The sequence below is a fragment of the Aspergillus fijiensis genome (assembly GCF_003184825.1).
Source record: "Aspergillus fijiensis CBS 313.89 unplaced genomic scaffold BO72scaffold_50, whole genome shotgun sequence".
NCBI lineage: Eukaryota > Fungi > Ascomycota > Eurotiomycetes > Eurotiales > Aspergillaceae > Aspergillus > Aspergillus fijiensis.
In genome coordinates this window covers 183,364-195,890 of record NW_024469026.1, presented here as the reverse complement: position 1 = coordinate 195,890, position 12,527 = coordinate 183,364, and the positions used below count along the sequence as shown (strand labels likewise).

Below are 12,527 nucleotides of genomic sequence, written 5' to 3'. Positions count from 1 at the left end.
GGGCGATGATCGTTCCTGGCCGCCTTCCGCATCCGCCATCACGTGATGCATATCACTGCTGAAAGTGAGACATGGAAAAATAAGTCGACTCTGACTCAGTGGGGTCATCGTAATGGGCAGCTTAAGGCTTGCAAGAGTCCTAAGAATATGGTTTATTCCTAGTTCAAATACGTAAGGTACCCGTTAAAGAAAAGGATAGTTGCTACACTAAAGACTAACATCCTAAAAGTCCAGACCTGCTTTTGACAGACTCAAGACTAGATACAAGATCACTGCTAAGACACCTGCAGGACGAAGAAGGAAAGGAATTTTTGAACGAAGGTTATATCTGTCACAAACGGAAAAACAACAGACGAGGACTTGTTGATATCAATCTATTTGCTAGAATTTGCTGCATTACTCCCCCAGCATCACATCGTGGCCATATGGGGATACGAGATTTCGATCGTTCCAACCGGGAGAGGCTCTGCTGCAACTCATGAGAACCACAATCAGTGCTTGCCGGAGACGTCCTCAAGCACGGCTTCCTCGTCACTGTAAGCGGGAGGGAACTCGTCGGAGGCTTCAGTCATGAGACCCTGCTTTTCGGACACGGTGCCCTGCTCGACGGACTGCTTAGGAGCAGAGCGGCGGTACCGCTGCCACATAAAGACGACGATCTGACCGACCAACATACCAAGGGCGCTGGCAGCCAAACCAGCCAAGACACCGAGGATAGCGGGGACGACGATGAAGCGGACGACGCGGTGAAGAGTGTGGGCCAAGCGGTCATGGTGGTGGTGGTGCATGTGATGACCATGGGGACCGTCAAACTTGCCCATGTGACCCTCAAAGCCGTGATGACCCTCAAAGCCATGGTGACCCTTTCCGTCCATCCCGGGCAGGAAACCTCCGGGGAAGCCCTCGGGGTCGGGCTTTCCATGGCCGTGCTCGCCGTGGTGGTGGTGAGGGTGGGGAGGGTGATCGTGATCGAATCCGTGGGCATCCCCACAGTGGTGGCCCTTAGGTCGGGGGGCGAAGTCGAGCATCCGGGCCTTGGCCGCGGCGAACAAGGAGCGCATGCGGTCGAACAGAAGCTTGCGGAGGCACTTGGGCTTGCCACGGCACTGGGCCCAGGAGCCGCGGTCGGGAGTGGTTTCTTCGATTTCGGTCTTCGCCATGAACAGTTCACCGGTGTTGGAGTCGTGGATGAGGGTCACGGCTACAGTGTCGAGGGGAACTGGGTGGCTGTCAAGGTCGAGAACTGTGAAGCGAACTTCCACGAGATCCATCGAATCTTCCGGGAAGGTCGGAACAGGCATCTCCTCGACGGCATAGCCGACGGCGATAGGGTCGGACTCTGCACCATCGGAGAGTCGGTGCTGAACGGCGGTGATCAAGGTCGGAGGAGGGGGAGGGAAAATCTGGCGACCGTTGGCCAGGAGGAAGCCGTCTTCGATGGTGAAGTCGAGCGTCTGGTAAGAGTGGACGAGAACGTTAGCGCCCACTATGAGAGTATGCACATGATGGTGTGACTTACAAGAGAGGTCTTGTGGCCGTCAGTCCAGCTGACTGTTCCATCCTCACTAACTTCACGGAAAGGACATTCGGTGCAGGCAAGCTCAACTTGCGACTGCTGGGGGGCGTAGGCCTCTAGCGGGTGGAAGGGAGGGAAATCGGCTTCGGGGGCGATAGACTCGCCCTCAACTTCGGGGATGACCAGCAGGGCTTTGGCACCGAGGGCCAGAGTGCCCCCTACTAAGCACGAGCGAAGCTGCATAGTGGATGGATATGGAAGGGATGGGGGAGATTTAGGACATGCACATGAAATGAAAGGAGCGGATTGATGTTTGTTCAACACAAAGTAAAGTAAGTGAGTTGGATAGATAGAGTGTGGTTGACAGAAGTAGAGATGAGATGAAGAACAAAGAGCAGAGTAGAAGAAGGGAAAGAGGAAGGTGGGATGGGGGTGACCTAAGGAGAAAAATACAGTTGTCGTACGTAGTCGGCGCAGGCGACTAGAGACTAGTCGGAGAAAGACAAGACAATTAAGGCTGGATGAATGGAGTGAATGGAGTGAATGGAGTGGGATTGAATGGTGATGGGCGCGCGGACGGGCTTAGCGGCCGGCGCTTTTGGCCTCTTTTTGCCGCCGAGCACTTGAAACTCAGGAGCCATTATGGATCAGTGCCTGAGAGCCTGAGAGAGGAGGGGCTTGGATGCCTGGGGCCAGTCTCGGGGGGCAATTTAGATTGCTGATTGGTTGAAGGGAGCGCTGCGACGGGTCTGATGACGCATTGGTCCTTGGCCGCTAGTCCTTTTCCAGAATAGCTGACGCATCCTCTTCAGTCAGATCATGCACGTGACTCGACAATGCTCGAAATAGATCTGACGCCCAAGGTTGATTATCTCAGCTATCCATGATTCTCCTTGATTTCATCCCCCATACAGTAATTAAGTCCGGGTAAAGCGCGTATTTCTTCTCCAGGCAACAGCACTCTTATACGAATACGATCCGCTGCACTATTCTAATAGGCTCTATCTATCTCTATTCAAATCTCCATACCCATTCCATCCGCTCAAAGCTTCGACGTCTTCTGTCCCTTAACGTTAGGTACCGCATCTCCGGACAGGAGGAAATCGGGATACTGAAGAGCGCCCTGAGCGGCTCCCCCGGCCGTCATGCGCCATGATGCCCCATCGACTAGCTCACACCATCAGTATCTTACCTCACCACCAAATCAAATCAGAAAAAAACTTACCAACAAGTGTCTGCCCACTGACATAGCTGCCAGTGTCAGCAAACAGATATACAGTGGCATCAGCAATGTCGCGCACGGAGCCCAGCCGCCCCAGTGGCTGAGACTTGACATAGGCCTCCTTGTTATCGGTCGGCAGCAGACGATCCATGCCCTACACCCAGGTATTAGCCCCCGACAGCACTGGATTCACTAGATTCCAAGCACGAAGCATTAACATACCTCCGTCGAGCCGATCGGACCCGGTGCAATGATGTTCGAAGTCACCCCCAGCGGCCCGAATTCGATAGCCACACTATGCGACAGCGCGTCCACGCCGGCCTTGGCAACCGACACATGCGTCTGGAATGGCATGGTTCTATAGTGGATGGTGGCGCTAACAAAGATGATCCGGCCTCCGGTACCCAGCGGAGATGGTTTGACTAGAAGCACGATTATCAGGCACAAAGCGCGGAATGCGGCAACAGGAGGCTCCGATAACTCCGAGATTCCGAGACTTCACTTACGTGTATCCGAGTTAATGCTGTGCTTCTTTGCCGACTCCACCAAGTAAGGTAGCGTCGCCTTTAGGGTGTTGTAGGACCCAAGGACATCAATATCGATGACCGACTTGAAAGCATTGGCGGACAGCTGGTTGATCGACGCCAGGAAATTGCCGGCTGCGCCAGCACTATAAGTTATACGCGGGTCAGTCAGCAAAAGCACAATAGATAGACTAAGTCTCAGATGTCGGGATTCATACATAACATAGTCGATGCCCCCCAACTCCTTGACACAGCGGCTGGCGGCATCGTTGAGGCTCTCTACCTTTCGCACATCCACGGCTCCGATGCCGATCACCTTGGCTCCAGGGCGGGCGGTCGCAATGTCTTTGGCAACCTTCTCGGTCTTCTCGACATTCCGACCGATAATACAGGCGTTGGCGCCTAGATGTACGAGAGCACGCACTTGTGCGCTGCAGATTGTGCCCGCGCCTCCCGTACAGAAGACGACCTTATTCGCTTCCAGGGGGGGTCAGCCACAGTCAGCCTGCATGATAAGACCTGGCTCAGCTTGTGAGAGGACTTACCGAAAATGCCATCCTTCCACGAGGCGCTGAGGTATTCTTCTTTCGGTAACGGCATGGTGGAGTTTGGTGGAGTTTTGAGTGGGAAATGTAATGAGTTAGAGGAGGGATGGGTAAGAAGAAGGCCAGTTCATTCCATTAATGCGGTGTTCTTCTCCACAGTAAGCGGGCGAGCCCCAGTGGAAAGCCGCGGTTGTTGTGTTGTTTGGACCTTCGGCAACCTCGGCTTTGCCGCCTTTTGATCTCCATTCTGCTAGTCTCCTTTAGTCGTAGCCTGCCTGGGTGGCATAGTAATCATACTACTAATCATACTCTTGTAACCAATGTACAACCTCACCCTCTCACAGTCATACATTGTGTGTTCACCTAGCAAAAATTGATAGGTCTATTTTATGATATCCCTTAGTATCTATCATCCTCCTCGAAATCATCGCCATGATCATATGAGGCATCGTTATGTTCCGCTTCCTCCATCACCGGGGGATCATCCGGATAAGTCGATGCTTCATCATCCCAGTCCATGGGAACCACATTTCCTCCTCGAGGTTGCGGTCGGCGCTGTGGATGGTTTCCAGAAGCGCCCTGTCCTGGCTGATAGCGCCGCCGACCTGGCTCGTACAGTCCGCCCTGACTTACGGGCAGTTTTTCTCTCCGATCAACGTGACTTGCTGGCTGTCCCCGATCTTGAGGTGGACGTCTAGGTGGATTGGAGCGAACATTCGATCGATAGTGGTCAGGACGAGCAAGCTGCGAGTCAGCGGGTCTTCCGCGAGCCAAGCGTGCGGGCTGATACCGCGGACGGGGTGCGGTGCGACGGTAATCAAAATCGTCAGCTCGGATGCGATCGACTCGAGCAGCATCGAGGTCAGTGACCCCAGTCGCCTCCTGCAGATAGTTGTCGAACTGGTCGATCGCCTCCGCAACTCGTTCGAACTGCATCCAATCCAGGACAGGGCCGGTAGCAGGTTCTTCGTCCTCGGGCTCTGGGCCATCTCCCCAATTATCCAGGGAGCTTTTCCGTGTGTCGTACTGAGCCAGGGAGAAAGCGACTTGAAATGCGTTGCGGATCTGGCGTCCGTTCCATCGCGCCTCGGGAAAAGAATCGAAGTACCATCCGGCATAGTCTAGAATGCCATCCTCGTTGATTGTCAACGGTGGTTCCCTCCATTCCTCGACCTGCGGCTGCTCTTTTCTTTTGGCTTCGATTCTCTTAAGCCGATCGATATTGGTCTGGAAGATGGCTAAGGTCTGATTCCGTTTCAGTGGCTCGTAGTACAGGCTCATATGGATGCGGGACTTGAATGCCTCGTCAATCGACCCCACCCTATTCGTGGTCAGGAAGAGAATACCGCTATAGTATTCGAGTACACGGAGAAAGACTGGACAGGAGTCAGTCCGCCGAACCAGAGATTTTTTTAAGCAACCACAACAACATACCTGAAACAAGAGCATTTCGTTTGAAGTCAGTGATCCCCCTTCTCGACAGGAAGATATCAGCCTCATCTAAGAGTAGCACACAGCCCCAGAGGTGCGCCAGGCGGGTAATATTGCTGAGCGCTTCCTCGACCTCGCTAGGCGTTAGTCCCAAGTCACCGCAGGTGATAGCAAACAGTGGTCTTTTGGCCGCCTGCGCAACGGTTTCTGCGGTGGCGGTTTTACCAACGCCAGGGGCACCGTGCAGCAGGATAATCAAGCCGCTCCCTTTGCCCGGAATGAGGTCTTGACTGAGGTCCACTCGCGGGTGTTTCTTGCGCCATTCTTCACGCTTGAAGTGCGCCTGCACCAGCGACATCACCGTGCGCTTGTGGCTGGGCTTGATTTTCAAATCTCGGAAGGCATTTGTATGCGCCATTACTGGCTGTAGAGACCAGATATCCACCATCACAAACTTTCGTTCTCGTAATACATACGCCATGAGACGTCGCGGGAAAAGAGAAACATCATCCCCCGTGACTTGAGTAAGTTTCGTGTCGAGACCGATTTGGAAGGATGGTTGACTCTTCAGCCAATTGTTGAAATTTCGGTTGAATGAGCAGTCTCCGAGAACCAATCTCTCCTTGGTGGAATGAAGTAACCTTGTACGTTTCGCATCAGACCAGTGTTTGATTTCGATATTATCTTCGCCCAGTGACCAAAAGTCTGAGTCCAGGTAATATCTGACAAACTCGGGCTTGCATGCCGGGTACCGCTGGTATCCCTCGGCCAAGTCAATGATCACCTCACTCTCGATGTGCTCTGGTGTCTTGAAGTCCGTCATCAGTTTTCCGGTAGGAGTGTTGATGACCGTCCACCCCTCATAACGCAGGTGTCGCTCATGAATCAGTGATTGGAATCTCTCGCCTTGTGCTTTTAGACGCGCAAAGATCTGCTCGGAGTCCTTTGCAAACCGCAGCGGGTAAACAGGCAGCGACGTGATATCCCTCTCTCCTTCGAAGTACTGAATCTTGAAGACGTGCTTGACTGCTCCGTATGATTCACCGTCGTGGTCAACATGGTAGCAGATTGCTTGGTACTCTTGGGATTCTTCGCCAAGGTCGTTTGGATGTCCATCTTTGGGGGTAGGAATCCATTCTCCACACAGTTTCCAGGCGGTTTGAGTCATCGACTTTGATCTTGGTGATATCGGCTGGCTCGAGCTCTGAGACTCCTCTCCCTCGGGCGGAGAGTAAAGCATTTCGTCATATTTAAGAAGCAACCAAAGATCACCGAAGCGGATCTTTTGTGGTGTTGAACCTCTCAAGCGCTCGAATAGGGGATATATCTCCTTATCCACAAATTCTACATAGCAGCGCATATGTCTCAACGCGGTGATACTGCTCATCTCCGGGCCAGTGGGATCCATCTCCGCTTCTTTCTTTTCATCCGTCTCATCACCAGCCTTCTTGTCCTGAACCGGCGGTGTCTCCCTTGTCACTATTGCCGTTTGCTTCAGACCAGAAGACTCCAGCCTCTCGGCGTAAGCCCATGTCTCTTCCAAATTCTCGAGTGCTTCTTTCATCTTTGAGCGAAACACAATGAAAAAGTGAAATGGCCGAAAGAAAGTCCATGGCCGCGTGACATCCATGCCACTGGCGCCCGCCACATATTGAATGTACCGCGTGATGGGCTCCGACTGGATTCGAACCCGCTGAATCCAGGTTCCCTGTAGATCAGGGCTCTCTGCGGTATGGCCCTGTGCCTGTCTGGTGTGTTCCAATTGCGAGTTGTTTATCTCGTTTCTCGTACCCGACCCGGCCCGGAGAACTTCAATGATGTGGACGCCATTCTCCAGTCCATGCCGATTCTTGAACTGGTCAAAGTTCATCATTTTGACAGCGGGGATTCTGGGCAGATTTTTGATTTTGTCCTGCCAGTCGTCTTGATCCGGTAACGCCCCTATACTGTTATATCGTTCGTTGCTCCTGGCATTATCGTATGGCGTACTGTCAGGATCCGGATTTGGAATGTCTCTTGTCACCGACACAGGATGTTCTGCTTGGTCGCTGGCATTGATACGTGGCGCCGGTAAGTCAGGACTGCGCTCTGCGATATCATTGGGCTTGTCGGAAATCTGTCGAGTCCCTACGACCTCTTCTTTGAGGTCCTGCTTATGCTTCACGACATTTCCGCCGCTTGGGTCAAATCTCAGTGGTGGAGGCTTCTCCGACACAAGAAGAGTATCCATCTGTGGCAGGGCAGGTGAAATCAGGACTGTAGAACAAAGTTTCTGGGCGAGAAAAGTGCACGTTCGGACAATAAGAAAGAAAAAAAGACCACGGCGGCTTTCGATGCTAGAATTTATCACTCGAATCACTGAATACGAGGCGTAAGCGCCTACGCCCCTTAAATGCCACATTAAAGGTGGCCAAGCGTGACTTGAGCAAACCGACGGCAAGGCTGGGACGATTTCCCCCGCACTCTCGCGTTGGTGTCTTTTTCAACCGCAACTCACACGACAATCCCTTCTCTGAATTATCTTCCATCCAATGACTATTTGAGATGTGAAGACCCAGTCGCAGAGAACAAGGCAGCTACAGGCCGAATTAGTCAGTCGGTCAACCAGAATAGAGTCCGCCTTGCTCGTGGCTGTACCCTGAAGGATCGGAGCGCCAAGAAGCTGAGCCCGCTGCTGTCTTCTGCATTGAAAGCGAGCTCACCCCATCTCTTGACTCTATAGTGTTCTGTTAGTCCCTATGAGCGTCAAAGCAAATCAGAACTACTTCTTACCCTAGTACTTTGCTATGGAAGTAAGTCATTATCGAGCTGGCGACGCGGCAGCCGCAACGTCAGCGAAATTTATTAGCGACGAGGGGGTGAAGGTGCACCAAGGTCTTGGAGGTTGGTCGGAATATAATGACCAGCGAGCTCAGTTTGAGAGTGCGAAACCGTACAGGTAGGCATATTTCTTCTCTGATCGGCGTTAAAGGTTAAAGGAACTCAAACTGCACATCTTTGAACAGGGCCCGTGGCAAGAGTTCCGGTGGGCAAGGTTCAGAAATAACATCGGTATAGAAACTTAGAGGCTGTACTCAAAGAGCACGTTCAAAGAATCCTTGGAGCAAAGCCGGAGGATTTTTCAGCATGGGAGGCAGTCTTCGACAGAGTCACGGAAGCTGAAAGGGACTGGCAACCCGCCAAAGAGAGAGGAGCGCGTGCAATCTTCGCTAAGGCATGGCTGAAGGTTGGAGAGAATCGGGAACTGATCGATCCCTGGATTAATATCATCCCTGACAGCTACGGACTAGCTGTTGTGAAAGTTGGGATCGCGGTTGCATTGAATGTAAGTCTGGCGTGGAGGTAAGATAATGAGATGTAATCTGTACACAGCTGACTCTTTGATATAGTTGGCAGCAAAGTCGGCAGAAAGAAGGCAGAGAATAATCGCCACATTTCATGAACTCCAACGCGCTATCGTGGAAGTGAAGCGCAAACGGCGAAGTTTCCATACTGATCCGGAAGTGAGCCAGCACACAAAGGATCTCTATATTGCCATCGTCGATGCGATCGAGATTATTCTCAATTCTCTGCCTGCAAAAAGCCATCTGGATCGCAACGGGACCGTGGAAGAAAAGAGGCATTTCCGAATAACATCGAACTCCAAAGTTCGAAGGCATGATGAATTTCCAGAACAAGCATTACAGCGAGTCAAAGAAGCTTCGGATATGCTCTCACTCGCTGCTGAGAGATGTCGAGACACGCATATAGAAGCGATTGAGCGCTATTCAAGGGATACGCATCACGAGGTTCATGTCATGCGTTGGACCCAAAAGGAAACAGAGATCAACACACGCCAAATTAATGCTGACGTGCAGGTTGTGAAGAGCGGAATCGAGGAGATATCCGGAGGGTTGACTGAGGTCCAAAGGTTCGCTCAGAACACGGACGGTATCCTACAAAACGTCTCAATCAATGTCAGACAGGTCAAGACGGGGATTGAGGCCGGGGAGAAACGGCACCTCGAGATCATCCAATTGATTCGAAGAGAGGAGGAGAGGCTGAACCATTTCATAGAGACCCAATCACGGATGATGGGTAACAGCCAGGATGCTAGGAACCAAATGCTGCAATTCTTGCTCGAGGATTGGAGGAGTAAGCGATTCTTGTCAAGCTGACCTGATTCAGAAGCTGACTGCAATACGTAGAAGAGAGGAGCTTGAACTTACAACTTCAGCAACGTCTTTATATGGCCGAGACTGAAGGCTCTCCTCGCAGGGATGAACGAAGCTCCGCGGCAGTAGTCTCCCTCTCTCGGCTCTTGGAAGTTCTGGTTCAATCGCCCTCAAATGGAGGCCAGCCGCCTGATTACAGTGCAGCATTCGGGCAGCCCAATGACGATTTGGAGATTGTTCTAGGAAAGAACATAACATTCGACGCACAGACGCAAAGCCAGGCACAGTCCGTGTTGCAAAATGTTCGTTTCGTGGAATGGATGAATCGAGAACACCCAGACCTGCTCCTTGTTGATGCGAACCTCCGATCCTTTGCACTCCACAACGTCACTCCTATCTCCGTCTTCTGTGCAACATTTGTGTTGAGCATGGCGGAAGTGCGACCGGAGGATGTGGTAATACACTTCTTCTGCGGATTGCATTGTACCAAGTCATCGAAGGACCATTGGGCTGGACCAAACGGGCTGGTTCGCAGTCTCGTCTGTCAACTTCTACTGATCTTGCGTCGACGGGGCCTTCTGAGCATTGAGTTCATAAACTCAAGAGCCTTGCTCAAGCAGCTGGAAGAACACGATTTGGGCAAGCTCTGTGTGTTGTTGCATCAACTAGCTCGCCAGTTCCCCTCAGATGTAACCGTATACTGCATCATCGATGCGGTGTGTTGCTTTGATAAAGACCTCCACATGAGCTTCCAGGAACTGACGACCGTCATCGAATACTTACGTGCGATTGTACAGGATGACTCGCTGAGAGCTCAGTTCAAGATATTGATGACGAATGCAGACCAGAGCACTAAGCGATTACGCCAGCAAGTTGATTTGGAGCAGCACATCACCTTGAGCTCTCAGTACCTGTCGCTGCACATGATTTCCGATCGGTCGGTCGCAGCAGGCATCTCGAGACCATCAACACCCTCCGTTACCGACACGAGAGAAATGGAAGACGATGACTGGGAAGGGGAGCAAGATTACGAATGATAGACATCAAGTAGATGATGATGATTGAGCAGTGGGCAGAGAGAGAATAGTGGAGATGAAGCGGAAACGGACCGGAAGCATGGAACCTTGAAGAGTTGGAACCGTCCTCGGTCACGGGTAGAGGTGCAGTGCCAGCCTGGAGAGAGGGGGCAATTGCCTAAAGTGGTAAGCCCACTCGACCTCAGGCTAGGTACTTACCTGAGTACTACTGCCTAAGTAGACGCAACACACCCTACATCTGCGCTTGGATTCAAGAGGTCCACCTGATACTCATGCTAAGTAACGCCCTGGAATAGCTCATTCACAAGATCCTTCGCTACATTTCACTACATCTCACACCCTAGAGGGTAATGACAATTTTTCCCTGGTGCTTTCCAGACTTGAGGCGAGCAAAAGCCTCCTTGGACTGATCAAATGGAAAGACAGCGTCAACCAAAGGCTTGAGGGATACTTTCTTTTCCGTCAAAAAGTCACACAAAGCCTGTTGATCGAGCTTGGAACCCACAACGATACCCCTGGAATAAGCATCTGCATCAGAACCCATCCTCATACATGTAAGGGAGGGGGAACGAACCTCATAGTCACTCGCTTGACCATGACGGGGAGATACAGATCGGGGAGTTCTTTCGCCTCAAGTCCTCCAAGGAATCCCACCAAGGATAAGGTACCCCGCTGGGCAAGAGAGGCAAGACTCTGCCGCACGGTGGCAGGGCCCACGTTCTCAATAGCGACATCAGCACCGCGACCGTTGGTAAGACGGAGCACTTCGTCTTCCCACTTGTCCACCTTCTTGTAATTGATGGTCTTGATGTTGGGGCCCAACGACCGAGCCTGATCAAGTTTCTCATCGGAAGATGAGGTGATGATGGACTGCAGGCCCGCTGCAATACAGAGCAGAAGCGCGAACATGCTCACACCACCGGTGCCTGGACATTTCAATCAGTATCTAGCCTGTGCTTCTTGAAACCTTCCATTGGAAGGGCCGCTTACCTTGGAGCAGAGCTGTGCCACTGTTTCTAGGGAATTCAAGAGCGTTCCAAGCCGTGGTTCCGGCACAAGTGATGCAAGATGCCTATATCAACATTACAAACATGTTCGACCTTGGTCCCAATCTGCGGTGACCTACCTCTTCCCAGGACAGGTGCTCAGGCAAGTGCACAAGCACTTGTTCATTGAACACGGCATACTGTCGCAGCACACCATCAACATCCCCACCAAGAGCCTCTGGGGCCCGCTCCTCGGTTCCGGTCACGTTGGTCAGGTCCCAGATTGCGGTAACACGGTCGCCTGGCTTGAAGCCACTGACAGCAGATCCGACGGATACAACCTCGGCGGCACAATCCGAGGCGGGAATTCCGCGGGGAAGGCAGGGTTGCGGATAAGTGTTGTCCAGCATGGCGATGTCGCGGTAGTTGAGCGAGACTGCATGGATGCGAACTAGGACATCGTGCGACTCAATGGGCGGAAGCTTTTCTGTGACCTGCTCGATTGTCAAGGGTGCAGTGCCTTCTGTTCGGCGGAACGCTTGATAAGTCTCAGGGAGAGACGACATCATGGAATTCGAATTTGGATAGATACAGGAGCTCAGAGAGCACGGTTGTAAAAGAAGAGTAAACTCGACTGCCGCAGACTCGGTGCTTTTATTGCGGCTTTTATAGTTTGGAAGTGGAACTCGGGCAAGACTGCTGATAAATCAAGATTAGCAGGACATACACCGGAAAAGTAAGCACGTATAGCTCAGCACCACAAATCTAGTGGCGAGAGAGTCCTGTCGATACCAAGAATATCATCTGCCTTTGTATAGTCAAGGAATGACCACTTCTTGGCGTTCGCAATCCGCTCAAGTATTCGACCCTAGCAGGATCCAGCGTAATGAGACTTTGTATGGGAGGTCAAGTATCTGGACATTACCTATCTAGACATTATCTCCACCTGCCGTATAGTAGTACTAAACTTCAGATATTATGCTGTGCCGCATAGGAAGTACTATATAGAGGAACATTGTTCACCATCTCATTAGAGTACCGCGTTCAGGCATCAAGAAGGCGTATGGTAGCCTCAGGCCGCCAAGCGCAACGTCACTTTCGCAGACCCGCGC

General features: G+C 52.0%; 5 protein-coding genes across 5 annotated transcripts; 1 reads left to right on the top strand and 4 right to left on the bottom strand.

The window, feature by feature from the left end:
- Positions 1–183: 183 nt before the first annotated feature.
- BO72DRAFT_450849 (uncharacterized protein) lies at positions 184–2,078 on the bottom strand. The gene is made up of 2 exons (XM_040945350.1): positions 1,520–2,078; positions 184–1,454 (listed from the first exon to the last, which is right to left on the bottom strand). Exons 1-2 carry the CDS (start codon positions 1,757–1,759, stop codon positions 492–494), a joined length of 1,203 nt encoding a protein of 400 aa, XP_040798327.1. The 5' UTR covers positions 1,760–2,078; the 3' UTR covers positions 184–491.
- A 513-nt stretch (positions 2,079–2,591) lies between these two features.
- On the bottom strand, positions 2,592–3,951 carry BO72DRAFT_450847 (oxidoreductase). Its single transcript, XM_040945349.1, has 6 exons — positions 3,808–3,951; positions 3,481–3,739; positions 3,245–3,408; positions 2,961–3,160; positions 2,764–2,892; positions 2,592–2,683 (listed from the first exon to the last, which is right to left on the bottom strand). The coding sequence occupies exons 1-6, from the start codon at positions 3,860–3,862 to the stop codon at positions 2,660–2,662; spliced, it is 831 nt and encodes a 276-aa protein (XP_040798326.1). The 5' UTR covers positions 3,863–3,951; the 3' UTR covers positions 2,592–2,659.
- A 636-nt stretch (positions 3,952–4,587) lies between these two features.
- BO72DRAFT_345990 (P-loop containing nucleoside triphosphate hydrolase protein) lies at positions 4,588–7,168 on the bottom strand (the record flags this gene model as incomplete). The annotated part of the gene is made up of 2 exons (XM_040940663.1): positions 4,588–5,183; positions 5,242–7,168. Coding segments are annotated over 2 exons (2,523 nt in total), but the record flags the coding sequence as incomplete, so codon positions are not given.
- Positions 7,169–7,745: 577 nt separating this feature from the next.
- Positions 7,746–10,775, top strand: BO72DRAFT_435493 (uncharacterized protein). Its single transcript, XM_040943284.1, has 4 exons — positions 7,746–8,176; positions 8,296–8,563; positions 8,628–9,372; positions 9,426–10,775. Exons 1-4 carry the CDS (start codon positions 8,025–8,027, stop codon positions 10,427–10,429), a joined length of 2,169 nt encoding a protein of 722 aa, XP_040798324.1. The 5' UTR covers positions 7,746–8,024; the 3' UTR covers positions 10,430–10,775.
- On the bottom strand, positions 10,482–12,399 carry BO72DRAFT_211717 (zinc-dependent alcohol dehydrogenase family protein). Its single transcript, XM_040939675.1, has 5 exons — positions 12,341–12,399; positions 11,556–12,111; positions 11,420–11,501; positions 11,004–11,355; positions 10,482–10,944 (listed from the first exon to the last, which is right to left on the bottom strand). The coding sequence occupies exons 2-5, from the start codon at positions 11,982–11,984 to the stop codon at positions 10,770–10,772; spliced, it is 1,038 nt and encodes a 345-aa protein (XP_040798323.1). The 5' UTR covers positions 11,985–12,111; positions 12,341–12,399; the 3' UTR covers positions 10,482–10,769.
- Positions 12,400–12,527: the final 128 nt, after the last annotated feature.

Bases quoted from the DNA above. Each gene is read 5' to 3' on its own strand.
- BO72DRAFT_435493 (XM_040943284.1), top strand. From the start codon at position 8,025: ATGGAAGTAAGTCATTATCGAGCTGGCGACGCGGCAGCCGCAACGTCA. The intron at 8,564-8,627 runs GTAAGTCTGGCG...TCTTTGATATAG, and splicing joins GGATCGCGGTTGCATTGAAT to TTGGCAGCAAAGTCGGCAGA. The intron at 9,373-9,425 runs GTAAGCGATTCT...TGCAATACGTAG, and splicing joins CTTGCTCGAGGATTGGAGGA to AAGAGAGGAGCTTGAACTTA.
- BO72DRAFT_450849 (XM_040945350.1), bottom strand. From the start codon at position 1,759: ATGCAGCTTCGCTCGTGCTTAGTAGGGGGCACTCTGGCCCTCGGTGCC. The intron at 1,455-1,519 runs GTAAGTCACACC...CACTCTTACCAG, and splicing joins ACGGCCACAAGACCTCTCTT to ACGCTCGACTTCACCATCGA.
- BO72DRAFT_211717 (XM_040939675.1), bottom strand. From the start codon at position 11,984: ATGATGTCGTCTCTCCCTGAGACTTATCAAGCGTTCCGCCGAACAGAA. The intron at 11,356-11,419 runs GTAAGCGGCCCT...TGAAATGTCCAG, and splicing joins TGGCACAGCTCTGCTCCAAG to GCACCGGTGGTGTGAGCATG. The intron at 10,945-11,003 runs GTTCGTTCCCCC...TGCTTATTCCAG, and splicing joins GTCAAGCGAGTGACTATGAG to GGGTATCGTTGTGGGTTCCA.
- BO72DRAFT_450847 (XM_040945349.1), bottom strand. From the start codon at position 3,862: ATGCCGTTACCGAAAGAAGAATACCTCAGCGCCTCGTGGAAGGATGGC. The intron at 3,161-3,244 runs GTAAGTGAAGTC...TCGTGCTTCTAG, and splicing joins CAGCATTAACTCGGATACAC to TCAAACCATCTCCGCTGGGT. The intron at 2,893-2,960 runs GTATGTTAATGC...ACCTGGGTGTAG, and splicing joins GTCCGATCGGCTCGACGGAG to GGCATGGATCGTCTGCTGCC.